General features: G+C 36.7%; 1 protein-coding gene across 1 annotated transcript; it reads right to left on the bottom strand.

Moving 5' to 3' along the window:
* Nucleotides 1-5,605: 5,605 nt before the first annotated feature.
* On the bottom strand, nt 5,606-26,949 carry LOC138711923 (cytochrome P450 6j1-like). Its single transcript, XM_069843222.1, has 6 exons — nt 26,245-26,949; nt 23,577-23,850; nt 18,095-18,198; nt 13,138-13,356; nt 9,787-10,053; nt 5,606-5,960 (listed from the first exon to the last, which is right to left on the bottom strand). Exons 1-6 carry the CDS (start codon nt 26,759-26,761, stop codon nt 5,791-5,793), a joined length of 1,551 nt encoding a protein of 516 aa, XP_069699323.1. The 5' UTR covers nt 26,762-26,949; the 3' UTR covers nt 5,606-5,790.
* Nucleotides 26,950-27,207: the final 258 nt, after the last annotated feature.

Genomic DNA, 27,207 nt, shown 5'->3' with positions numbered 1-27,207 from the left:
AGGTGATCTAGAGTAGTGGTTCCCAACCGGTGTGTCGCGCAGCCCCATAGAGCGTGTCGCGAATTTTTGGAAATAGAAATAAATTTTATGGCATCCAGGAAGCCTCTTTACAATGAAGTCTTTGATATGGTACATTTCATTTTGAGACAGACTTTACCCATGAAACGTGAACACCTGCAACAATGCTCAGTTTAATTTTTCTGCTTGGCGATATTCGAATGAAAGTGAATGCCTCCAACAATGCTTAGTAATTCGTTTACTCTTCCCACTTAGTAATAAACAGATTTTAGAATCGTTAGAACATATTGGTCAATTTCAATATATGCATGTGAGTTGGTGATAGTGCGATTATTTTGATCAAAAGTGCTTTATTTAGATTTTTATGGACAAATTTTTAATTAAACTACTCAGTGTGAATTAAGTTCTGTTAGATGACAGGAATGCTAATTCAAATAATGTGAGCGAAAGTTTCATTCAGGGTTCGCAAAAAATACTGTGTTTCGTAAGTATTATAATGGTGAATATTTGCAATATAGATTACGTGGCGTGGAGATGAATAAACAAAATCTCGAGTGTCTTATATGCGGAAATCTTTTGTAAAATCAGTCGATGGTGCCGAACAAATTAAAATTCATTTAGAACCGCCGTTTTCAATGTCATACTTATGTAAATTAGCATTTTCTACCATGAAAATAGTCAACTTTGAACATCTTGAGGATGATTTAGGTGTTGCTATGTCAATCATAAGGCCACGTATAGAGAAACATTATGCAACCCACCTATCGCAGACTTCACATTAATTTAAATATGTGAATTTCAAAAACGATAATAAAAATCTTTCATCGGATATCCAGAATATACAGGTTGAGATTTTTGACACATACTTTTGTTTTCTTATAATGCCACTGAAGTTGCTGCTTGTTTTCTTTTTTCTTTTTTTTAGAATTCTCGATTGCGTGTTAACATCGACCTATTTACAACACTGGATGTCCGACACTACATAGAAATTGTTATTAGTGCTCTTTTCTGTCGCAACGCTCTGGAACGGCATTCCGGCATCATTTTGTTACATTTTTCATAATGTGTGAATAACTATGTTTTTAATATTAGGTGTCTTTCTTAGAATTCCGCTTAGATCTTGGATGACACTCATAGTCGGACGAAAAGGAGGTTAAGAACAACGAAATTCCCGTGCAGTGAACAGTAGTCATCTCCCCTTCCGCTATAAAATATTCTACACAGAGTTCCACCACCTTTTTCTCCAGAAGAAAGCACTGGTTGTTGTTATTTTTATATCATTATTTTTAATAAAAACAAATAAATGTATCGCGATATCATGGACATTCAGTAGGGCCTAAAGTGTGTCGTTAGTCAAAAAAAGTTGGGGACCACTGATCTAGAGGATAAGGGTTAAGACGTTGAGTGCTACAAATTCTAAATGTAGGCCTACTACATTTGCGAACCACTGTACTACAGCATTGGCCAAATGGAATGCGCAACCTCTACTTATTATGTTGTCGAATTTATCCGTATTAGTTTTTATATTTTAACATTTTATGTGCATGGCTGCATTCTTAGTACATACCACTCATTCCTTCAGAATGTCGTCGTGTTCAATGGGAGCTTTCTGTACTTTTTTCTATATATCAATGAGGTCATCATCATGAAGTGAACTTAAACCTCAAGGCATAAATGAAAGCTGTAGGCCATGTCCGTTGTTGACACTTGGTATTATTTTGTTTTGTTAGCAATTGAATGCAGCCTTGCATTAAAAACAAGAAGTAAATAATATCACCAAAATTATTATTATTACGGCCAAATTTCATTCAACTTTTAAAGTACAGTACATTTACACTGCATAAATTATTCTTCGGCCACAGATGTAGAAGTTCCACTAAGGGTAATCTCAGAATGACTTTTAGTAGAATACATGCAGTAACAGTGGACACTAACATGGACTCATTGGCATGAAATACATTTCATCTTCATCTGGATTCAGGACTTGTTTACTAGGTCATTTACTCCCACGCTCAAGAGAGAAATATTACACACCCATGGGGTATTTAAAAGACAACATCAGAGAAGCAAACCAAGGGATACGCATCCTGCCCAGGGTGGGAATTGGACTGGATTCCTATTGATTTGTAGATAGAAGAAGGCTACCAATCCAAACACAACTAATGATGTACAGTACATCCTATCACTGTAAACGTCAGATCTCACCACTTGAAAATTTATACCTATGTGATGTGTATTGGTTCGCTTAATCCTACCAGTCCGTATTAGGCGGAGGAGCCCTCTAGAACCAGTAGTGTCAGAGTTGTAAGCTCCAAAACCGCTTGTGGAGCTTGATCGGAGCGTGAACTTGCTTATGTCTGTGGAAACACCGGAGCACCCAACGAGTCTAGTGGAGCGCTCCGCTCCGTTTAGTCTCTGTCTGACAACGCTGCTCTAGACGTTAAAACACTATTAAAAACAAATATAGTAGACGATTTGTAGAACTGTATGCATTATGAAAAAATATGAATATGATCAGTGTACATTTAATAAACGACGTTGAAACAACCTTCTTACCACCATAAGAGCAGCACACACCCACCACTGACTACAGCAATCGCCGAAAATGAAAACGAGCTGGAGCCGCAGTAGTTCGAGAGACATTAATGACGACACTACACAGGTGTCGAAACGAGTCCGTGTACTATTGAAGTGTATTATTTTTATAACTTTTTTTTTTAAACTTTAACGATTTAATTTTAAGAAAATTTTATATTTAATCATGTGTTAAAATGAACAACAAAAACAAATAAAAGTCCTATATTTAATAATAATAATAATAATAATAATAATAATAATAATAATAATAATAATAATAATAATAATAATAATAATGTAAAATGAATTTTTATTTACTGGTGCGAGACTTGGAAAATAACCAATCAGGCTACCTACAAAACGGTCGATTTTAAATCGCTGCTTGAGAAGAATACTTGGTTTGAAGCGATAAATGATCCCGCTTTGTGGGAAAATGATGGAAACAAACCTGCTGCAAAACAAATTAAAATGAGTAAAACGATGGATAAGATATATTCTGAGGAAAGGAGATGAATCTATCCAAAAGCAAGCATTGGGTTCGAACCCACAGGGCGGTTCGAAGTAAAGGAAGATCAAAGCAAACTTGAAAAAAAAAAAAATATCTTACTCATTCGTAAAATACTTTGGAGCAGATTTCTCTCCTTAAAAATTGGAATGTCATTCTCTGTGGTCTCGCGATTACCACACTGACCGTTGAATTCGATGTACACAAGACTAAAGCAGGTCAAGAACGATTGATTTTAAAGAGTAGTAAAATTATTTGCATTGCTTCCTCTAGGTGATAAATGGAGCTGAGAAGTCAGTATCATAATTAACCCCGGTGGATGCTATGCAAGGTAGTATGATAAACCCTCAAACGTTTCTGTGTAATTATGCTATAAAAGGGATATTCGTGTAGGTTATGCCCATAATGGATATACATAGCATCATTTTAAAGCTCTTATAAAGAATGAACCTACTTTTGACAGCTCCATATCGTTTGTTTTTTTTTTTATTCATTTTTATCCCCCATCGTCCTACCGATAGGAAATGGATTGTCACTTATAATTCCGGCGCCAGAAGACAAGTGAAGACTGCGTTGCCGCAGAGATCGTTAGCTCAGTTGTATTGTAAGCACGCCGAGCTTATCGTAATGAAGGCAAAATCTTTCCCCCTTTGCTGTCTGCCTCCGAATAAGAGGAATTGATACTGCTTCCTGCAACTCAGCGCTCTGAATCTCTACCTTCCACGTGCTTCACTTGTAACGTCAGAAGTCAATTCTGTCGTTGTGACAACAGTACTGACGTTACACTCAGAATACCTCTTCACGTATTTTGGGAATAGTAAATAGTGTGTGTCATGTCAATAAGGCGATCCTCAATTATTTAAGGATAATTCCAAGCCATACTTAGTGAAAAAAAAAGGCTTCTACAGTAAGAACCATGAAGAAGTATCGTTATTTTAGAGGGCTAAATGTCCATCTACACGATTCAACTATTTTTTAATTTCAAGTATTAAAGCAGTACATGAAATATCAACTAAAAGCATTCAATTGTGCCTGCCCTTTTCCACTAAAAATGATAGCGTATGTCGGTGAGTATTATGTGCGTTTTTTGTTCAAAAGTAGCATAGAGAGCGGCTGATTGTTTTTAGGTGTCCATGAATAAAAAAAAAATCATTATTATTGATGATAGCGGACCTCTTAAACAGAAGATCGGCAAGTACGATTAGCCTTATTGAAGATTTTCGCAAATGTGAGTGCCTACCAAAATTTTGAGAATCAAGTAGGCCTAAATATTAAATTGACATTTAATATTTATTAATTATATATACGTAGTGAAAATGACGTTCAACTCGGCGCTCCATGTAGACACAAAATTTTCATACATCTTAATTGAACGTTCGTTTTCAGATTGAATTTTTCAATATTCCTCTCAGCTTGCATGCGTACGCGCATGGAAAATTAAACCGTACAGATGCACATTAATAATATTTTCGTAAATCAGTGGTCAAAAAGTTTTCTTTAAATACATGTAGACCATGCCAAATATGAGCTTGTAAAACGCATAGGTAAGCATAATTTAATCAGTTACACGTGTTAGCACCGTGCACGAAGAGAGTGGAATGTGGATCCTCTCACATGCAAATCCACATTAGAGTGGGATAGAATTGAAGACGACGTTACAAAAACAACCCTGGTCAAAATTGTTATTTTTCAGGAGAAGATTAAAAATAAATAGAACACATGTCAGCTGTTTTCGTACAACTGGTGTCTATCCTTGTGGCTATTGCACCTGGCATGTGTCATTTTTGGAGTCAATAAACATTTGAAATAGTAGCAAATGTGTCCTTAACTCAATTTCATTAAAAGTGACTAGGGCTGTTTTTGTAATAATGTCTACAATTCTGCTAGAGACAGAAAGCTTGATTTCAAAACCAGGGAAGAGACTATGGATCAGATGCGTCAGTCATTTGCTAGAAACTCACGTAAGTTAATTAGGCAAGTTAGTAGGGAATTGCAAGTTCCTCGTTGAAGAGTTCATGACGTTTTTTTTTTTCCAAGCATCTCTGTTTTCGTGCTTATAAACTCGAACCCAATCTTAAACCAAACAATTGCCGCAGAAGGGCTGATTTCGTTGCTCAGATGATTCGACATATCGATGAAAATCAGGACGCACAGACTTTACGCTATGGCATCCACATCTGAACTGATAAGGAATCGACTGGTACATAGCCAGTCCTAATTTCGCTACTGCGCTTACGCGGCAGGTGGCGTAACAATGACCTTGCAAGTGTTATAGAACAAATCTCGGACGTATATTCTATCGATTTCGTTTTACGTTATAAAATTACAATCTCAAATTCTCGGTCGCATTTTACGCTGTTATATATGTTCCCTAGGTATATATTTGGCCTTTTCACCCTGTAGTTTTAAAAACACTTTGACCATATAGGTGCTTGAATGTCATTCCTGAAAAGAGATTAGTTCTCAAGAGGGAATGGTCGCTTATTAACAGTAATCAAGAAAATATATATTCATTGTATTTTATTTAAGAAATATAACATTGCTAATATTCTAATTAGTTTACAATATATACAACGGTTGCACAGAGTGCACATGCCATCATTTTCACGCTTGTCTCCTTCTGTGTGAGCAGAGATTGTTTTGTGATGGCATAATTTTCTAACCAGATCTGTCGGACACTTAGTAAATCTTCATGTGGAGATTTTAGTGAAGTTGAGGGGTAAGGTTCCCAGTGCTGACAGAAGAAATGATTTCGGGTCGAACACCAATGGAATAGGAGTATCCTTGGCGGGCGACACTTCGTAGTTGGACAAAATGTGGATGAGTCCCATCTTGGTCTGCATGATTCCGAACCGCATACCTGCAACAAGATTACAATATTTGTGTCATATTCTACCAACATCGATTTATTTTCCGTAGCACAGTAAGAACAATGCTAATATTGAAGGTAATGAATTTTTGAATGACGCACAAAATATGATAAACTTTTGTAGGCAAATGTTTTATACAATTCTTGCAGACATTACGGCGTAATTCTAGCTGCCGTGATTAGGCAAGTGTATGGCTTTCTACAGTACGCCAACCTTTACCAGAAGGTTAGATTTGTGTCTGCGTACATATTCATCTACTGCCTCTAACCTTTGAGCCAGTCTGGTTGGCTGGCTTTTCTAGATCTGGCATGGGGCTGCTCGTGGACACACACGGAAGGAACAAGCCTCTCCTCCATACTAAAACTCTCGTATTCTCCTCCCCACTTTTCACCCTTGGAATGGCTAGGAATTTCCATGTGTTATGGTTTCCCTCATCCGCCAGATGCCTCCCGCTATGACAACTCGAAATACATACACCAATGTCATACGAGTATGAAGGATAAATTTTCCATGCACAGATTATTTCCGCAGGAAAAATTATCAGGTTTAGTTTGACTTTCTGCCCACTCTGTAATCCATCTGAGGATCGGGTGGGGAATTTTGAAACCCTATTCATTGCTTTTCAGTTCAAAACATAGTAATGTTTAATGTTGGGTGTTGGCTCTTCTGAAATGTGTCACATTTACTTTCTCATTTCACATTCCATATGAGAGAAAGATCCCTGCCTCTCGATTTTCTTTGTAAAATTAAATATTAGGAATTGGAATGTCGAAGTACCCCACATGGGCTGCTATGTTGTCTATTATTTATTTTCCTCTTTGCGGCGAGAAATATAGTTTATCATTATTAGTAGAATGGTTCCCTTAAATTTAATGTCTTACTTCGTACTCGTTTTGCATGTTGAGTCCACTGTTGAATCCAATCAACTGTACTCAGTAACTAATATTAACATATTAGTCAAACTGATGTTATAAAAAAATGTCAAAACGTAAAAGTGGAAGATCTAAAAGTTCTGAAAGTCACTTTCCGAAGAAGTGTTAGAAGTAATAGCGAATGAAATTTCTTTGATTCTGAAACTGGTGACGTTACAAAAATAGTATAAGAATTTGTTGATACGATTACCGTCGATGAAAAGCTTGATGGTGGTACTAGTGAAAATGAAGTTGTAATTGATCAAGATTGATGAAACACCAATGGTGATGAATCATCTATGTTTGAAAAAAAAATGGAGACAAATGTAAGATTTCCTACCCACGTACTTACCTACGCGTAGAAGTTGTTCTAACATAGTGAGTGTTAGTTGTGGTCCTGCTGGTCTTATGAGAGTAAAAACACTGATATTATTTTGAAACAACTTTTTCATGATGAAATGGTGGACACAATAGTTCTATACACAAATCAGAGAGGACAAAATGCTAAGGACAAAGTGTTTTCAGCATACTGAGATTTTATTATGTCAACACGCATGAAGGGAGGAAAGCCACTGATAAAATCACTTCTTCTAGAGAAATTTTCAATATTTTTGTTAGACAGTTAGAAAAATTACAATTTCGATTTTGATTCATATGATTACTGAAGCTTGAATACTGTTTCTAGCATTCAAAATTTACTTTCTTAAAAGGTTGCAAAAATAATATATAAATATTTATTAGAGTTATAGCCTAGTACAAACTTAAAACATTAGCAGTCGCATTCGTGACATTTGTTTTATTGACCTGTAAGAAGCTATCAGATGATACTACGAATGCTGTGCCAAAACACCCTACATCGCCTTCAATGTAATTTTCTGTTCGGTCCTCAGAAGACATGCACACTTATTAATATTCACACTTGTTCAATAGAGGAAAAGTTACGTAAGAGGTTCGTATTAACTTTTGATTTCATAGCACCAAACACTCACCATCGCATTGCAATGCAATGTGAGACTATTAGGATCAAGTTCGTCACTGGAAAAGTTTGCTATTTAATGTCATCCTTTTCATTTGCCATAATGTTTCGGCGTTATTACTATTAATACCTGGGAATGTTGAGGCGTGGGCCGACTTTGTGTGAAATGCATTATGGGCATAGCGCCTTCGGCTCCATAGTGTCGGCGTCTATGGGGTACAGTACATCAGAATTTTTCCCAGCTTTCCTGTCACACTTATTTAAAAGTGGAAAGATTATGGACAAAGACTTATAAATTGATTTTGCGCCGTTTATTGACTATAGACGGAAAAGGATCTTCAAAATTAAGGAAGAAGTTAAACTAGCGCTTAGGAAAATGAAAAGTGAGAGAGCACTTGGAAATTGATGGAATCTTCATTCAATTAGTGAAATGCTTGGATGAGGACAAGAAGGAAATTGTATCATTATGTAACGAAAGATATGAGAAAGGCGAATGACCTGAAGATTTTACGGAGACAGTATTGCTTCGAATACCGAATGTAACGAGTTCAGGACTATCAGCCTAATATCACACTCAGCGAAGATTCATCGGCAAATACTGAATCGAAGTTTATATTCTGAGAGAGAAGAAGAGTTTGGCTTGAGGAAAGGAAAAAGTATAATAGATGCAATTGGACTGCTACGAAGAATCGGCGAATGATACCTAGAGAAGAATGAAGAATTGTATATAATGTTTGTGGACATAGAAAAGGCATTTGACAGAGTAGATAGGAATGAACTGGTGGGGATCCTAATGAAAGTCGGTACGGAATGGAAAGGGTGGAGGTTGTTCAATAATATTTGTATGAAACGAGTCAAAGTCAGGATAGGAGAAGAAACGTTAGAAGGTAATGAAATAGGGAGATGAGTACGTCAAGAATGTCCTATATCACCTACCCTGTTCAACATCTATTTGGAGAATTAAGTAAATCACTATTTTCAGAACATGGGATGAGTGATAGTAGGAGGAAGAAGAATAAATCGCATAAGATTTGTTGATGATATGACGTTGTTAGAATAAGATGAGACAATGCTAAGGGGTATGCTACTGAAGCAAAATGCCAGCTGTGAGCAATATCGGTTGAAGATAAATATAAACAACACGAAGACCGTGTTTATAGAAAGAAAAGTAAAGAAAGTAAATTTGAGAATTTTAAATGAGGCAGTAGAGTAAGCACACAACTTGAAATACTTCGGACGTACTTTAAGCAGTAACAAGAACAGCTGGCAGGAAGTCAAAAGAAAGTAGAAATGGCAAAGGCAGCTTTTAATAGACAAGGGGCGGAGCTCTGGAAAAAGAAGTAAGGAAGAGACTAGTGAGTGCTTTGTGTGGGGCAGAAACATGGACATTACGGCGAAGTGAGGAGAAGCGAACAATAGCATTTAAAATGTGGATATGGAGAAGAATGGAAGGTGCGAAATATACAGACAGAATGAGAAAAGAACCTGTGTTGGAGAGAGTGGGTGAAGAAAGAATAATACAGAAATAGATCAGGAAGAGGAAAAAGGAAATCGCTGGGGCACTGGCTGGAAAGATACTGCCTTCTGAAGTATGCACTGGAGGGAATGGTGAACGGGTGAAGAGCTCGGGACAGAATAAGATATCAAATATTAGATGACATTGAGAAATATTGATATGAGGAGACTAAAGGAAAGGCAGAAAATAGGAAAGACTGGGGAATGCTGACTTGCAATGAGATCTCTTTCCTTTGTCAGAAGACTATGAATGAATGAATTGATATTTATCCCATTATGCGACATCCGAAATTAGGAATACAATTCTGTTACATTCTACAACATAATATGTAACGAGTAACAAGCATCGAGTTACAGATAATGAGGATAATGCTAAAATAGTTAATTGTTTGTATATGACCCCTCTTCACTTACCAATGCATATTCGCGGTCCTTCTCCGAACGGAATGAATGAGAAATTTGGTCGACTCTTCTTATTTTCCTCTGTGAAGCGATCTGGATCGAACCTGTCAGGTTCCGGGTAGTATTTCGTGTCGTAGTGAATTCCCATGATTGGGATGTAAACCGCAGCTCCCGCCGGAAGTGTGACATTCATAACTTTCTCATTAGGGGGCGGAAGTTTGTAATCGGTGGTTGTGTCTCTGTCCAGGAACGGAAGTACGGGATACTTTCTCAGTGTCTCTGTAACAAATATAATACATTTAGAAGTATTCTAATTAAATTGTTTCTTTTACAATTTCGTGATTATAAGAAGTATCAGTTTGGAATTGTCTTTTTTTGCAGTCATTGATCTTATGCCACTCTTACTGGCCTAAATTATCTCAATCCCCTTCACTGAACCAGCTAGACTGAATGCGAAGATGGATACACTATACGTCTGTTGTAGAGTATTTTTTTCAGACCCAGGCAACTTATGATGTCTCAACAAAGAAATGGATGTTCGATTCGGACCTAAATCTGTGAAATATGTATTGGACAAAATGCATTTATACGAAATTTTATCCAAATATTACTTCAGTGGTACTAGACATATTTACATTTGAACTTCTTCTTCACTATATTTATGATATTTGTATACCTGCATAGACGAAACCTCATAGTACATGGGAGTAATATTGTAAATTTATTTCAACTCAACAATAGGATTTTATTCTTCCAAAAATAATTCCTTTCTACAATTCGCCTTAAACGCTCTCGTCAACAATTGGATTTTCACTCAACATAGTATTCGTTATAGCACTCCACCGACGACAATGACAATTTACTTGGACTAGTACGAACAACAATGAACTGTTAATCTTAACTAATATTTACAAAGCACTATTTACAAATCAGAACTATCAGTTCTCAGTTCACAGTTCTTCTATCTCAGTCACTCGAGTTCACAGTATCTCGAACCACAGACCTTCAGAGACAGTTCACTGTACTCGAACTCAGGTCCCTCCAACTGCGGTCCACTGCACTCGAACTTAGGCCTTCGGATGCTGATACAGTTGCGGACGCACACTCGAGTCGAACTCCGGTACACAAGACTGGCTTGCTTGCTCTGGCTTTCTCACTGACTGGCTGACTTATCAACTGAAAACTCTGTCGTTCCTTCGCGACCGTAATTTATAACCACAGCGACGTAGCCTCGAAAGTTCGAATTCGCGAGTCTTCCACTTCGACGGATTTCTCGGCCTCTCTTGGCAAGCAGAAGATGCGCGCGCAAACTCCCTCTCCACTCTCTCGCCGCGCGCCGTCCCAAAGTGCTCCGCGCGATCTTCTCTCTTGCGGGACGCTGGTCGTGAGTTCGAATCTCACGTCGCTGTCACAATATAATAAGTAGGGCAAGGCATGGAGAGATGTAATAAATATATTGCAACTTGGTATATATACAGCACGTGGCACTGGATACAGGTATTGCGCGAGCATTAGTACAGTCTGCCCATCGAAACTTGCACATACTGACTGAAAGTGCTACTTTTGTTACTTCACATAAGTTATACAAATCAAGAAACTATATTCTGGACTGAAATATAAGGAATATGTTAATCTCTCTGCGAATTATTATAGTACACAACAAATACTTACTTACTTAGTTACTTACTTACTTACAAATGGCTTTAAAGGAACCCGCAGGTTCATTGGCGCCCTCACATAAGCCCGCCATCGGTCCCTAGCCTGTGCAAGATTAATCCACTCTCTATCATCATATTCCACTCCCTCAAATCCATTTTAATATTATACTGCATACCCAAAGTCTTCTTCTCTCCGGCCTCCCAACTGACACTCTATATGCATTTCTGGATTCCCCGATACGTGCTACATGCCCTACTCATTTCATACGTTTGGATTTAATGTTTCTAATTATGTCAGGTGAAGAATACAATGAGTGCAGTTCTGCGTTGTGTAACTTTCCCCATTCTCCTGTAACTTCATCCCTCTTAGTCCCAAATATTTTCCTAAGAATCTTATTCTCAGACACCCTTAATCTCTGTTCCTCTCTCAAAGTGAGAGTCCAAGTTTCACAACCATGAAGGACAACCGGTAATATAACTGTTTTATAAATTCTAACTTTAAGTTTTTTTGACAGAAGACTATATGACAAAAGTTTCTCAACCGAATAACAGGCATTCCTCATATTTATTCTGCGTTTAATTTCCCCCGAGTTCATATATATTTGTTACTGTTGCTCCAAGACATTTGAATTTTTCCACCTCTTCGAAGGATTAATGTCCAATGTTTATGTTTGAATTTGTTGTTTCGTCTATAGATATCCATACTCTCTCATTTTCCGGTTGATTTCTGATTTCTTCTATGTTTTTGTCGTAAATTTGTTTTACATACACTTTTCGTAATGTTTATTCATCTGGAATCTGTCGGCCTTTGTATTTCTGTAAGAATGTATGGAGTATCTTATTTTTCTAATTTGAAGAGTGGAGTGTTGGAGGAAATAAATGCATTGCATAAATCTGTGTTAAAGTCATGCACTGTACTATACGAATCACTGTGCTCTTACTGTAAATTCTAAACTTTTGTTTTTTCAAGTCCTTTTCTATGTATATCCGAGTGAATATGACGATCAACATTGAAATTCTTACAGCCTAAAATTGCGATATTGCAAAGTTTTCAGAAGAGTTTATTATTCGCAATAGCAAACACATGGTCACCATACTTTGAAACACATGCTTTCGGTTTATTATATGTATTTGTTTTTTGTTTCGGCATTGTAATGTACAACGTCTCGTAATATGACTGTGCTAATTGGGAAACTTCATACCTGTGTAACAGAAAAAAAAAAACTAAGTTACAAAAGTATTAAGAAATAATGATACTATATATTGAAAGATTAATTTATTGCACGTACCTTTAATAATGCTTGTATAATATAGAAATGGTGTAATCGTAATGTATTTAACGTGAAAGTAAAATAAATAACTTGTACGTTGCTATTTCCTTCACACAACTGTACGCTTCAGAGTTTGGTTACTAAGTAAGGGTGGCCTCTGTGTACAAAGTACATGGCTATCTACTCGCGGAGCCTATACATGTCCTGCGACGAATCAAAACATTGGTTGTGTACTTGCCAATCTTAGCGCTTAGAGCTCTCTATGCCTTGCCCTTATAATAAGTTAATAGCCCTTATAAGAGGTTGAGTGGTACGCTCCTAAAGAAGGTTCTAACGTTTTGACATAGAATATTGAAACGTACAAGAATTATTAGTAAGTGAGGTGAAATAAGAGAAACAGAATATTACTATTGACACTCGGAGCAAAAACTTACCGCACACCACCATGTCGAGGTACGTCATCTGTTGCATTCCTTCGTATGTGACACATTGATCATGCTTCGCAAGGACATCGGTGATCTCTGCATGCAGACGTTGTTGCATATCTGGGTGAAGGGCAAGTTCGTATAGGGCGTGGCTCATAGTGGTAGAGGAAGTCTCGAAGCCGGCCGTGAGGAAGCTGAAGGCCTGCGCTACAAAATCATCTTCCATCCCTGGATAAAAGATGTCAATAGTGTGTAAATATACATAGTTGCTCTATAATTATGTTACATGTTTATAGAATAAGAAGAGGTCCAGAAATTCAAATTCAAATGACAGCAATGGACACTTACTATAAAGTGGACATATTTATTATTAAAACCCTTCCGAAACACGTAGTTGAACGAAGCCTGTCTTTTAAAATAGACAACAAAGTCATGGTTGATACAGAGAGAAGAGAGGCCAAACCGACACAGATAAAAGTCTATGGCATCGGAAAATTTGCAGGAGTGTTAACAGAAGAATAATGTCGAGATTCAGATAAAACTGTTGCAGAGAAAATGTTGTATTCTTCCTGAAATCTCACTTGAAGTTGTAGATTTAGTTGTAGGCTATTCCTATTGAAAATACAGAGCTTGTACTGTACAATGAGAGAATAGAAAAGACTGGATAATGCTGAGTTTACAGTGAAAGATGTCCCCTTGGGCAGAACACTATGAATGAATGAATGAATGTAGGCTACAATGAGCGATTCGAATTTTTTCTAAGTCAAAGTATGTCACACTGCTCATGCTACGTGCCGAAAGCTTTTGGTCTTCATGTTATCTAGATAGTCTCTTCGCTTTTTTGTTTAAATATTGTCATATCTATGCTAGGAACGAATTAAACTATTAATCGCACTACAGATCTTGGAACATTTTCGCACGCTCAACAATTATTACTGTTGTAACAAATAAGCGATAACATTGCAGAGCATTCGCCACGAAGTAGATTTGCAATTTTAAATGCCGTCGGCCGTTTACTGTTACAGAACATGGCTGTCGAGGAAATAGTGTGTAGCCTATATGTTCCCTGGTTCAAGCGTGGGAAAGATTAATTTATGTTGCACAGATGTACACATACAGTGTGTTCGTAGCTCGGCCGGACCGTTCCGCTGCGGCCTTGGACTGGGTGAAAATTGGCGCGCCTGGCGCCAAAATTACACGTAAACGACCTGCAAGTCATGAGTACGGAACACTAACATTAGATTTACCTGCATGACAACAGTTGTTGAAAGTGATGACCTTCAACTCGAACACATTCCCTACATCTCCGAAAACAATTCTGGTTCACTCGCGAAAGTTCATGTTGAATGATTGCCAGTATTTCTCAATTCTTGAATTCTTGTAACGTGTGCGGATTTGATGCGCACACTTTATTCTTTAACTTTCCCGATAAATAAAAATCGCATGGGGATAGGTCAGGGGAACAAGGTGGCCACAGTCCTCGACTAGTTATTCTGTGTCCAAACATTTCGCAATTCATGCATAGAATTCGCAGCATTGTGCGCTATAGCTGAATCCTGCTGAAACCAGCAAGTCAATCGTTCATTTCTTGTTAAATGCGGAAAAATATGATAATTTTTTTTAGTTGGTTATTTTACGACGCTTTATCAATATCTCAGGTTATTTAGCGTCTGAATGAGATGAAGGTGATAATGCCGGTGAAATGAATCCGGGGTCCAGCACCTAAAGTTACCCAGCATTTGCTCATATTGGGTTGAGGGAAAACCCCGGAAGAAACCTCAACTAGGTAACTTGACCCGACCGGGAATCGAACCCGGGCCACCTGGTTTCGCGGCCAGACGCGCTAGCCGTTACTCCACAGGTGTGGACAAAATATGATAATATATGGGACCGATAATTCTACTCTCATTCACTGCACGCCAACTCCAATCTTTGCAGCGTGGCGAGGAACTTCATGAATATTATGGGGATTTTCGGTAGCCCAGTATCTGTTGTTCTGAGTAGAAACGTGACCGTGAAAATGAAACCACACTTCGTCAGTGAAGAATGTTAAAAGTGGGCCCACGTCGCCATTATGAACGGACTGCACAAACCAATTGCAATAATTAACCCTACTTACAGGATCCTGTGGTTGTAAAGCATGAACTACAGTTATCCTGTACGACTTAAGTTTCAGAAGTTTCGTTGCCACAAAAGCTGACGTCTTGGAAATGTTAACCTCTTGTACTAAACGTTGCAGTGATTTGCGGGGTGAGTGCTCTAAGCAGGTCCCAACTTCATCAAGCTTCCCTTCTGTCAGTACGCGGCGTTGTTGAACACTTATCTTGTTCAAAAAAGATCCTCTACGTTTAACTATATTGACAAGATCACGAATAGTTGACCTGCTAGGAATTCGAACACCTGCAAACCGATATTCAAATTCTCTTCGACACCTTCTTACAGAAGAGTATTTTACATACGCACCATAGAGAAAAATACGTTGTTCTAAAGTGTACTCAACCGTTACTAATAGACACTTTATCACCACGAGACAACACAATTTTACTCATAACACGCGCACAGACGTCTTTCCCTCACGACAGATCCAATCTTCACCCAGTCCAAGGCCGAGCTACAAACGAACTGTTTAACACTGAATGAAGGGACATCAAAGCTAGAGGGTCTGAAGCTGACTTCCTTCAGTGCAGTTTAGTTTGTGGTAATTCATTAATTAGATATTAGAACAGCGAATATTAACTTAACATATACATACATACATACATACATACATACATACATACATACATAAATAAATACATACATACATACATACATGCATGCATGCATGCATACATACATACATACATACATACATACATACATACATACATACATACATACATACATACATACATACATAAGTGTTCTGCCTTTGGGCGGATCTTTCACTTCAAACCTAGCCTTCTCCAATCTTTCCTATTTTCTGCCTTCCTCTCAGTCATCGCATTATGATCCATATATAGCTTAATGCCTTTTTCTGCCCCGAATTCATCTTCCGTTCACCATTCCATCTAGTGCATTCCTCAGTAGACAGTTTCTTCTCAGCCGGTAACCCAACCAATTCCTTTTTCTCTTTCTTTTTAGTTTCAGCATAATACTTTGTATTTATTTTATAAAGAAATCGTAGGCCGAAAAAAGTGTTGTGCTATATTTCTAAAGAAGTATCCTGCAGTTCAACAATCACACGGTTCAACAATAAAAAATTAGTGGAAAAGTAAGAAACGCCGGCCTATTTGTAAATAAAAAAGAATGCGCATAAATCATATTTAACCGAAGACAAACTAGATGACATAGGCTATAGGCTAGAACAAAATCCCACGAAATCTTTAAAATAGTTAACTCAATACACATGTGTATCTAGTACGTGAACTTGGAAATCCATGAAATTATTAAAATATAATCCTTATAAAACAGGGATTAAATATTTGCTAGACCACCAGGTCATTGTTATCAATAGGAGTACTTTCTTTCGTGGACAAGAAACTGTAAGGCAATTTTTTGGGTCATCACTATACCTCGGACATTTAGGCTCAAAAAATGAGAGGTTGCAACATAGACAGTGTTATGAGGGGGCATGGGGGGGCACTGTATCCCCCCCCCCAAACTTATCTCAATTCTTCTTTTTCTATTAATCTTATAAAATATCGAATTCAAGAGATCTTTTTTTGGTTTTGTTTATGGTTATGTTTCTTTACTTAAATTAATGAATTAATGTCTTCAGATCACGTATCTGAACTATAATATTTATTTTAAATTTCTGAATGTATAAGAATTGCTATACCTCATTTGAGGAATGGAAGCACTGTAATTTTTCGTTTATAACAGCCTGTACTCATGTGTTGGAAGCCTGCAGATGTTCAGTCTGCCATTATGAGAAATATGAATAACACTGCACAATAATGCAGAGAGAAGAAAAGTGATCCCGGTATAATGTGTAAACTTAAAGACGAGATTAAATAAAATCATTGGAGTTTACATTTCATATATCTTCAGGAAGGTGAACTTCATTTAAAAAAGTTTCTGTAGCACTGTTACGTAATTTTATTGATGTATGCATGTGTTTCTGTACGAGAGAGAAAAAGAGGGAGATTGTTTTAAGTTATACCCTATTAAAATTTGTAGTAGACCTACAGTTCAAGCCTTATACAACTCGGTCCGAAACATCGCCGATATGGATGTTAGACTGTAAGAAACATGGCTCCGAAAATATCTTTATTAAATGAACATACATATTTCGATATACTGTACTACGGTGAAGCTATAACGGATGGAGGAGATAAATGATGTCCCCGATAACCCCGTTATATGGAGAATGGTTTTGCTTTGCCCCCCCCCCTCCTACCCTAGGAAACGGTTCTCTCTCCGCCTATGGGTTGCAACAATTTTATGTAAAAATCCCGAAATGTATGCAACACAAGAAACTCTGCAGCGATGATATTGCCTAAAATTAGCTGCATTAAAGAACGTATGTTTCAGCCTACGCTACACGAGTCTATAAATCCGAGGAATAGTCATCACTAGTAAAGTAGGAAAGCCACGCTCATAGATGAAAAAACCTTGATTACCGCGCTGAGGATCGCTGAAATTGTACAGCTTCACTTGATAAACGAAAGTTTTTGATCGTAAATTAAGATTGATGGCTATGTCTAATTCACATAACAGTTAATACAGTTATAGTCTGCATGAAAAACAGGCAATCGTGCTTGAATCCTGTGTTTGTTAGTAAAGTATTATTAATAAATGGTTGTGCTGCAGTTATTGTTAATCGAAGACATATTAACGTTCTTATTTAAATTAAGTAATAAAAATGACTTAAATAGAATTTAGCTACCCAAGTCTTAATACCAAGTACATAGACATGTTCTATTCACAGAAACAAATAGTAACGTTATTCGTTAAGAAATGTTGGGCCTGCAGTATCACTTACTGTTCGAATCAGTGTTGATGCCTGAAGATGGATCTTGTTGCATCTTATTTCTAAGCTCAATCATGCTGTCCAGAAAATCTTTGCGGATAATTCCATTTTTCTCCCTAAAAAAAATTCAAGCATCCGTAAGAGTATGTATATGTAACTCATCATCACTATCATGAATATTTGTAAAAGGATCTGTAGCCTCTATTTTATAAAGTGATCTTGTTGCATTCAACAGCGTCTCGGCCTTCCTTGGTCCCTGTTTCCCTGTGGTTGATACTGTATTGATAATTTCGGAAGTCTATCTCTTTCCATCCTGGTAACATGTCCTTTCCGTGTTTTTGGTTTTGTATATGTAATTGTATTATTAAGTTCTTAAGTGTTCAAATTTCTAAGTTTGTAAATACAGTAAGTACTGCAAGATTTGAATTATTTTCCTTTCAGTCGACATGATATAATGTTGTACCCATGACGTTATTTTCATATTGTAAGTGGGAAATTGAATATAGGTACCCATTTTACACCTAGCACTATTATTCTAATAAAGGGTCAAACTTTGCAATACAGTCGCTCTCCACACTCCAAGGAGATCTTTGTGTTGTTGTGTGCCACACCACTGATGAAGTCTACCGACGTAGTAGACGGAACGTAATGGTAACAATAGTCCTATCAGACCCGCAACCTCGGGCACAGATGGCCAGAGCAATACCGATTGTACCACACTGGGTGGCACCTCTGATTAATACTCTGATATTTACATCTAATATTAGGCTACCGGCAATACATCTCACTTGACGATGTGTGCCAGAGGAGGAACAATTGTTTGTATACATCTGAAGTCTGATTAGTGTGAAATCTTGTGTTTGGCTACTTTGAATACAAGTTAGCTGTACGTCGAGCATGCTCTTTCTACGGAGATCAAGTTGCGAGGGAATAGTTCATGCTGCGGTCTCTGCCCGCACGCTCCGGTAATGTGTTTATATCTATTTGTTCGTATACTTGTGTCTATAAGCCGGTGAACAACAGGAATACTACTCATGTACAAAATACTACTTTATTTTAATAACAAAAAGAATAATAGTAATATGCGTTGCAAGAGCGGTATGTTGACGTTTTCATGTTCGAGGAAAAGATTGAAAAAGCGAAACGTAGTTGAGCTTTTTTAATTTCCGAGAACATGAAAACAAACATACCGCTCGTGTATCGTACATTATTTTGTGCGAAGATCGTTTATTACATACCTGAAAGAGGAATTTCTAATTAGTTGCAATGAAATCTCCATCTTGGTTTCTGTTCAATGACGGCAACTTTGGAAAACAAATACATCTATCTTCAACATTGTTCCTATAAAATGTTTTTTGTGTTTACTATACTGCAGCAGGCCGTGATATACGTCTGTCTTTTTTTCCCCCAGTCTATGATGAGTCTGGAATCTTGTTGGTTTTTTCACGGCTTCCTTAATGTTACTTGCATTACAAATGCAGTAACTTTTGTGGTGTTGTAGAGTTTACTTAATTTTTTGCAAATATTTAAAAACAATAATTAGCAGTGCAATTTAGGTGGAATTGCAGTGGTAAGTTTCCAATTTATAATTATTACTATATTGAACGTCTTTAAAAATAATATGTTAAAAGCCTAAAGCAGTAAAATGAATATGGCGCTTAAGCGGTAAGAATAGGGAAATTGTTATGTGTGTTACGTTGGGAGTACTGAATGCGGTATTTCACACTTACCGCGTATTGGTTTTGTGCGGAAAGCAAGCAAATACGCACGGTCTCGCACAATAGTAATATACGTTACAAGAGCGGTATGTTGACGTTTTCATGGTCGAGGAAAAGATTGAAAAAGCGAAACGTAGTTGAGCTTTTTTAATTTCCGAGAACATGAAAACAAACATACCGCTCGTGTATCGTACATTATTTTGTGCGAAGATCGTTTATTACATACCTGAAAGACGAATTTCTAATTAGTTGCAATGAAATCTCCATGTTGGTTTCTGTTTAATGGCGGCAACTTCGGAAAACCAAAATATCTTTCTTCAACATTGTTGCTATAAAATGTTTTCTGTGTTTACTATACTCCAGCAGGCCATGATATACGTCTGTCTTTTTTTCCCCCAGTCTATAAATGCGAACTTAAAACAAACGGTAAGGTTATGTAATCATTTATTTTTCATTTTAATATTTTAACAATATTATTTATATAACATATTCCAGTAATACCATCGGCATCTGGAATCTTGTTGATTTTTTCACGGCTTCCTTGATGTTACTTGTATCAGGAATGCAATAAGTTTCGTGGAGTAGTAGACTTTACTTAATTTTTGCAAATATTTAAAAACAATAACTAACATTGTAATTTAGGTGAAATTGCAGTGGTAAGTTTCCAATTTATAATTATTACTATGTTAAACGCAGTAAAATGAATGTCGCGCTTAAGCGGTAAGAAGAGGGAAATTGTTATGTGTGTTACGTTGGGAATACTGAATGTGGTATTTCACACTTACCGCGTATTGGTTCTGTGCGGAAAACAAGCAAATACGCACGATCTCGCACAAAATATATTTAAAGGCAGCTAACATGAAATAAAAATGGTTTTTCACTACTGTTAGACAAAACTGAAGAATTTCGGGAGCCAGCCCCTTAATTTTTAGGAGCCAGTACATGCAATGAATAAACCTTTGGGGCTAAGATAAATATACATTTACTGAAATATATTTAAAAATGTTAGATATCTGTGCAGTGCAAACACAGGCTCTCAGAGACGCTCTTTGTTCTTCACTGAAGGTATGCAGTAACAAAATCTCGAGCTGCACAACAATTGCAACAACATTAATCTAAAATGCACATTCGAATTTCATCCTACAACCGCTTTTGCTAACATCATAATATGTTAGTCGTAGTGACATGAAAGAAATCGAAGTCTTAAAAAATTTTGAACTCGACAAACAATTCAGGCACCGCATAAAGGTATTTATTCGCCATAGCTACCTGTTACCAGAAAATTATCTACTGCTGATTTTTACAATAAGTAAAACGCATTAACATACATTAATGTTAATTAAAGGTTAGAATTAAGAATTTACAAAACGTAAATATCAGCAGAAACTTGAAATGAAACAAATTATGAGTGTGTGTTGTACGAGTCTGTACATATTACAATCATTAAACTTTCTGAGTGGATGAAATGAAAAAGTCTTCTCCTTTTGATAAAATGTATGTTCTTCTTTCCTAATGAAATGCTGGCTACCAAATTCTTCTATTAGAGCACTGATCTACAAACTCCTAACTTTGTTTTGATTTCGCGTGTTCATTGAACAGCAGACCTGAAATGTGTATAGGGTCTGGTGCTTCCGATCTATACTCCATACATACCTACGCTGTTGCGGGTCCCTTGGAGGCTTTAGGTAACCAAACGCAGGACTCTAATTATATGTTACTAGTCAGCGATGCATGCAATGGAGTTGGAAAGGAATTGTCCACCTACCCCTCTATCTCCTGACTAGGGTTGCCAGGTTGAACTATCGCCAAACCCGGAGGTTTATGAAGTCTATAAAATTAATTGTATTATTATTATTATTATTATTATTATTATTATTATTGTTATTATTATTATTATTAATTTATTATATTTCAATTTTGTATTGCAAGTTAGGGGATCGGTTAAAAATTCAACAATATCGCATTTGATTTACGGATAAATTGAGTTTTAAAATTATAAAACAATTGTAATTAAAACGGCTTGATGTCTATGTGGAATTCCAAATTCCTACCATGTAATAATTTTAATAATTAACAATTTCAACACCTGATTATGGCTAATATAGCCAGTTTAAATAGCAATGTAATATCGCCATATGTTTAATGTCTTATATGGAGCCATATGTTATTTGATGTTATTTGGGTTATTTATTTGTATTGTATATATGTGTACCTTTGTCTTGCATATGAGCATAAATGGTTCTGATGATGGCTCAATAGAGCCGAAAACTTTCAATTAATCAAATAAATGTAACAAAATATTGAAAAACCAATAAATTTGTTAAAAGGATAAGCATAGACGGTATATGATAAAACCTTGATTGTTATTAAAATTAGCTTATCGGCCCCATCATGCCTTTTAAATTTTTAATTTTAATGCCAGATTTGCAGACTTAAGGAATTTATTTCTCCGTCAAATAAAATCCAATCATTGTGAAATTTTTAGGCATGGCACAGAAAAATATTCTCTCTTAAATGCATATTAATTAATTTTTTCAGAGCCTCGTATATAAAAGTTATAAAATTGTTAAAAATTCAGCAATAATCAAATCTTTACTGTATTAAGATAGAAGTAGGCCTATCTTACAATTTGTATTTCTTGGAGCTCCTTGCAGATTTCAGAAGTGTCTTGTTTTCCAAGGCTATTTTGTAGAATCCCTAACAGCTTACACTCAAGTTCATTTTAATAAAAATTTCCGCTTTCACTAGTTCTGTTCACATTCTGTTCCTATCATCTGTCCACATCATTCATGACACTAAACACATGCGTGTTACTTAATGGAATTGCTGGAACATGTCGTATTATTGGGCCTATTAACATAGTAATAGGCGTACATTTTTAAAGCGCGCCACATTTTAACAAGGCGTTCAACAGCTAATTGAAGGGACAACCATCGAACTGGAATATAACGCAAAATCTGAAAATAGTCCTATTGAGCAAATTCACTCCAAAAAAATCCCGCACTTCGAATAACAGAATGCACTGCACTATAAAGCTGTAAGAACTGACTTGTGAAGGATCAAGGAAGTGAATATTGAGTTTTAAATTTGAAATTGTTCCATTTACGCATTCAGGTTTCGTTAAAATACTGCTACAAAACTTTATTAATGACAAAAGTTAATTGTAAATGGTTGATTCAAGTCATATTTGTGAAATATATATAATCATTTCAAAATTATCTGTTTTAATATTATATTTACGTCATCTTTCATTGTTGGTGATTGTTAGAAGTTAACTAGTGCCTGATTGGCGAAAAAAGAAGCGCTCTAATACTACCACAGACGTTCACTTTTAAAGTTATATGCTTGCGCCATTGTAAGCCTGACACAGATCCTCACTTATAAAATTATTTGATGTACTGTGAATTTTTACTATAAAATTGCTAATTATTAACATTTCAAACTCAATTACCACGGGCAAAGGTTTTTTTGTCGGCCAGAGCTGGATTAATAAAATCGGACACTCCTGGTTGCGCCCGGAGATCTGGCAACCCTACTCCTGACTAGGCTTCCTCATGAGTGATGCCTTAATGGCGTCACTGGAGGTTGAAACCTGATTTCGTACATTTGACTGAACAACAATCAAACATTGTGGAATGAAAAATCCGTAAACTTTTTAATAATGCGATTTTCAGTGCCAGTTAATAGTCTTAGTAATGCATAGTTTAAAATGATTCAGTGAGTGCTACTATAGATACTACTACAGATAATTCGCACAGTGTCCTCCGAACACTGACCTGTATTCCACTGTATCCCACACAGAATTCCTCACGAAATCGGTGACGCTATCCTCCACTATCTTGATTCTTAACACCATGAGCAGATTGGGAGAGAAAAAGGCGAGAGCCGAGGCGATGGATTTCAACGGAGAGAAGGTGAAGACTTTGCGCAGCATCTGGCGGAATTCGGCGTCCTCACTCTGCAGCGACCCGGTATCAAGTCCGAAAGCGCAGGAAGCAATCACGTCAGTGGTGAAGCGTGCCATAGTCTCTTTCGCGTGCACTGTGGGACCTGTGGACACAAATTACAATGAATGAACGATAATTTTTGGTTTGGGTTGCAGCATGTGTATTCTTGTGTGCAGAGTATAAAACCATTTTCCATTTGTTTTGTGTAACCATAGTTAAGAATACAACTTGGATAATATGATTCTGATAACGCAGTGGTTGTGACGCGTCGATGATATGCGATTGCAAAATTCATATCCTTCTTCACGATACAAGCGTTATGAAAAGTCAAAATTGCGTATGAAGATCAGTTTCCTTTTTTATTTCCCGACTGCACTTTAAGAATTACATTGCCATCTATGAACCTTAAAGAGCTTAGGTCGAAACTACGCACACATATTTCCAAGGCAAATAGATAAATGCATTTAGACCTATAGATTTAACCCTCCGCTGGTAACATGAAGTGTACAGCATTCATTGGTAATAGCACCCCAGTCATTTAACATGCATATAAACTGTAGATGCGAGTATTTTATTTACGAAATCATTTTTACTATTAAGTTATGACTTTCCTACACACAAAAAATAACATCTATAATAACAGTACATAAAGGTATAGTTTTAAAGTGCGGAGAAACAGTGTATAGAAATATCCTTCTTCTGCTCACTACAAACTGGTGTGCCACGCTTTGAACTACCCGTCTTCACATTTATGCACTTTTCTCGAGAGCAAAAATAACATATAATATTTATTTAGCTTCGTGGATTCGAGTTGGATATCTTCGTGATCCTTAACTCGTTTCATCCCTACGAATAAAGATGTGTTCACAAAGAGCTCACGGACAAATTCGTGTCTACGTGTCTTGATGTGAGGGGATACTATTTTTAAAGCCAGGTCCTTAAAAAATCACTTCTTTATATGTTTCGTTGTGATTTTGTTGACGTATATAAGACCTATGCATTTAGAGCAGCTAGACTTAGATTTCAAACCAACATCTTATATGGTTGGCCAACGACGCGTGTATTTTGAAACTGTATAACCATGTATCATTATGTCGAACAAGTCAACCTCTCCTTTCGCATCATTATAAATTTAAATTACTTCTATGTAAAAGGACGTAATTCAAATGAAAGGATGAGGAAATATTTACCACCGTGGAAGGCAACAGAGGTTGTGAACACCAACGAGCAACAATTAAATCCATTTAGAACCGGAAATATCGAGCTGTTGCTAGGGCAACGAATATTCTGAATCTTTCAATAATCAAGTAAGAAGATGTAGACGGGTATAAAATAAGAAACAGAAAGACCAATGTAACACGCAGAGGAATATGTCTCTGATATTGCGCGCATCTCCTGTTAACATCGGTACATTTATGTAGCTATATATTGGTTCTAAAATTAGAGCTTTAATGATACATTGTAGAAAAATTGAGTAATTAGTTCCCCAGCAATTATTTGGTCATGCTTACTCAGCTGCAATCAACTGAGAAAGCGGGTTGAGTGCATGAGATATTTGGTACGTCACGTAACCCGTTGACATTCACGAAGATGAAACTCTGCTACTCTACCAAAGTGCTCCTTTCTTTTTACTGGAGTATTAGAAGTAACTTTTTTCGTTGTTAGAGTTAGTATGTGTAGGTAATGTTTTATATTTATGTGAAAATAGTTTTGCAGTATGAGGAAGGGTTTCGATTTGAACTTATGAACGGTTATACTTTTTGTTTTAAGAATCTCCAAGAAGAAATTTGAATGAAACTCAACCGATAAGATTGTGGTTTGTTTTCAGAAATTTAACTTTCTTAAGATAACTTTCTTTCTGAATGAAAGATTCTTAAAAGAAAATAGTGGCCACTATTTTCCATCTTCACCACAGACCCCGATGATCCGGTGAGGAGGAGCGTTGTGACTGGAGTGCAGAGAGATGGCGTCCAAGACAGATCGTGTGAGACAGCAGAGTTCTCTGGGGGATAAAGCACGGAATAAAGTATAAAATTTGAAAAGAGACGTAATAAGACTTCGCACAACTGGATAACTAGCAAGTATTTGAAAACAAAAAATAGAAAAAAAAAATGGGCATTTGTATTTTTAATTTATCACATGTGTTCAATATATTTCCCATTCTGATACTAAGTGTAAACTATTGTGAATAAACGCTAACCATCTTCTGGTAATGGAAGAATTTGGTCAGGTGATTACGGAAAGAAAAGCAAGATAAAATATAAAAATACTCAACACATATCACGATGAAGATAGGTAACTCTCTATTTCCCTATGGTTAAACATTTTAGATTGGGTAAAAATTTCAATATAAAATATGAAAATAATCCAGGCTATATTTAGCGTCACTGCGTTTCCTGCATCACAAATCAAAAAAAAAAAAAAAAAAAAAACAGTGAAATCAGGGATCAATTTGAAATGGAAAAGAAATACAATGAACACTAGTAAAATTACTCACTCTGTGTTTTGTCAAGATACTCCACTAATTGCTGGGCGCATTTGTCCACCAGATAAAACATGTTCTTCATCTTGCCTGACGTAAACGTGGGGGAGAGATATGTTCTCATATGTCTCCACTTCTGTCCCTTCAATGAGAAAATGCCGTTGTGAAGTAGAGGGTCTCGTGCCTTTTCAACTGTGAACTTGTGATTCATGAAAACCTGAGCGTCCTTCACCAGGACGCTCTTAATGATGTCCAGGTCGCGAATCACAAGGGCCGGTTGATGAAAGGCGAAAATCCCTACGTAAGGTTTATCCTTGTGTTCGTCGTATATAGTCTTCAAATAATGGCCTATTCCATTCTTCTGAAGGACCACATCCTTGAAGTTACCCACGAAGGGCAAGGGCTTAATGTAAGGAATTCCACGATTTTTCCACAGTTTGTACTTACGTGTAAAATATAAGTACAGAATGAGAGTGACTGAACTCAGAAATGTTATAACATTAAGGGCCAACGAGTCGAATAACAGAGCCATCGTTAGAAATAAGAAATAATGTTGGTTTTTAAGTTGAATTTGGAGAACACTGCTCTACTGTTTATATTTGTTGTCTTACGTCTCGTTAAGATACAATGATGTGAATTGTGTAATAGTAATAGAGTTTAATCTTCCAGACATGTAGTTGCGTACTCTGAGTCTTCCTTTGTACAACTGTCTGAATGTTTCTGACAATTCTTTATAAATCGTTAGTTCATTATCTTTGTATTTACATTTGACCTATCACAATTCGTCTTGTAAAAATTGCGTAAATAATTACAAGTAATTTTTTGTGTATGTAAATAGCATTAACACGATTCGTCTGGAACATATTGCTGATTAATAGTGCAATTTTTTTCTCTCGATATAATTACTCTCTACAAGTGTTTGATTGACACAAGTCACTATTGATACAGGAGTCAGATATCTGCGATTATCTCGTATGA

The sequence above is a fragment of the Periplaneta americana genome, chromosome 13 (assembly GCF_040183065.1).
Source record: "Periplaneta americana isolate PAMFEO1 chromosome 13, P.americana_PAMFEO1_priV1, whole genome shotgun sequence".
Lineage (NCBI taxonomy): Eukaryota > Metazoa > Arthropoda > Insecta > Blattodea > Blattidae > Periplaneta > Periplaneta americana.
The sequence above is the reverse complement of the archived record's forward strand: the minus strand, read 5'-3'. Positions and strand labels throughout refer to the sequence as shown.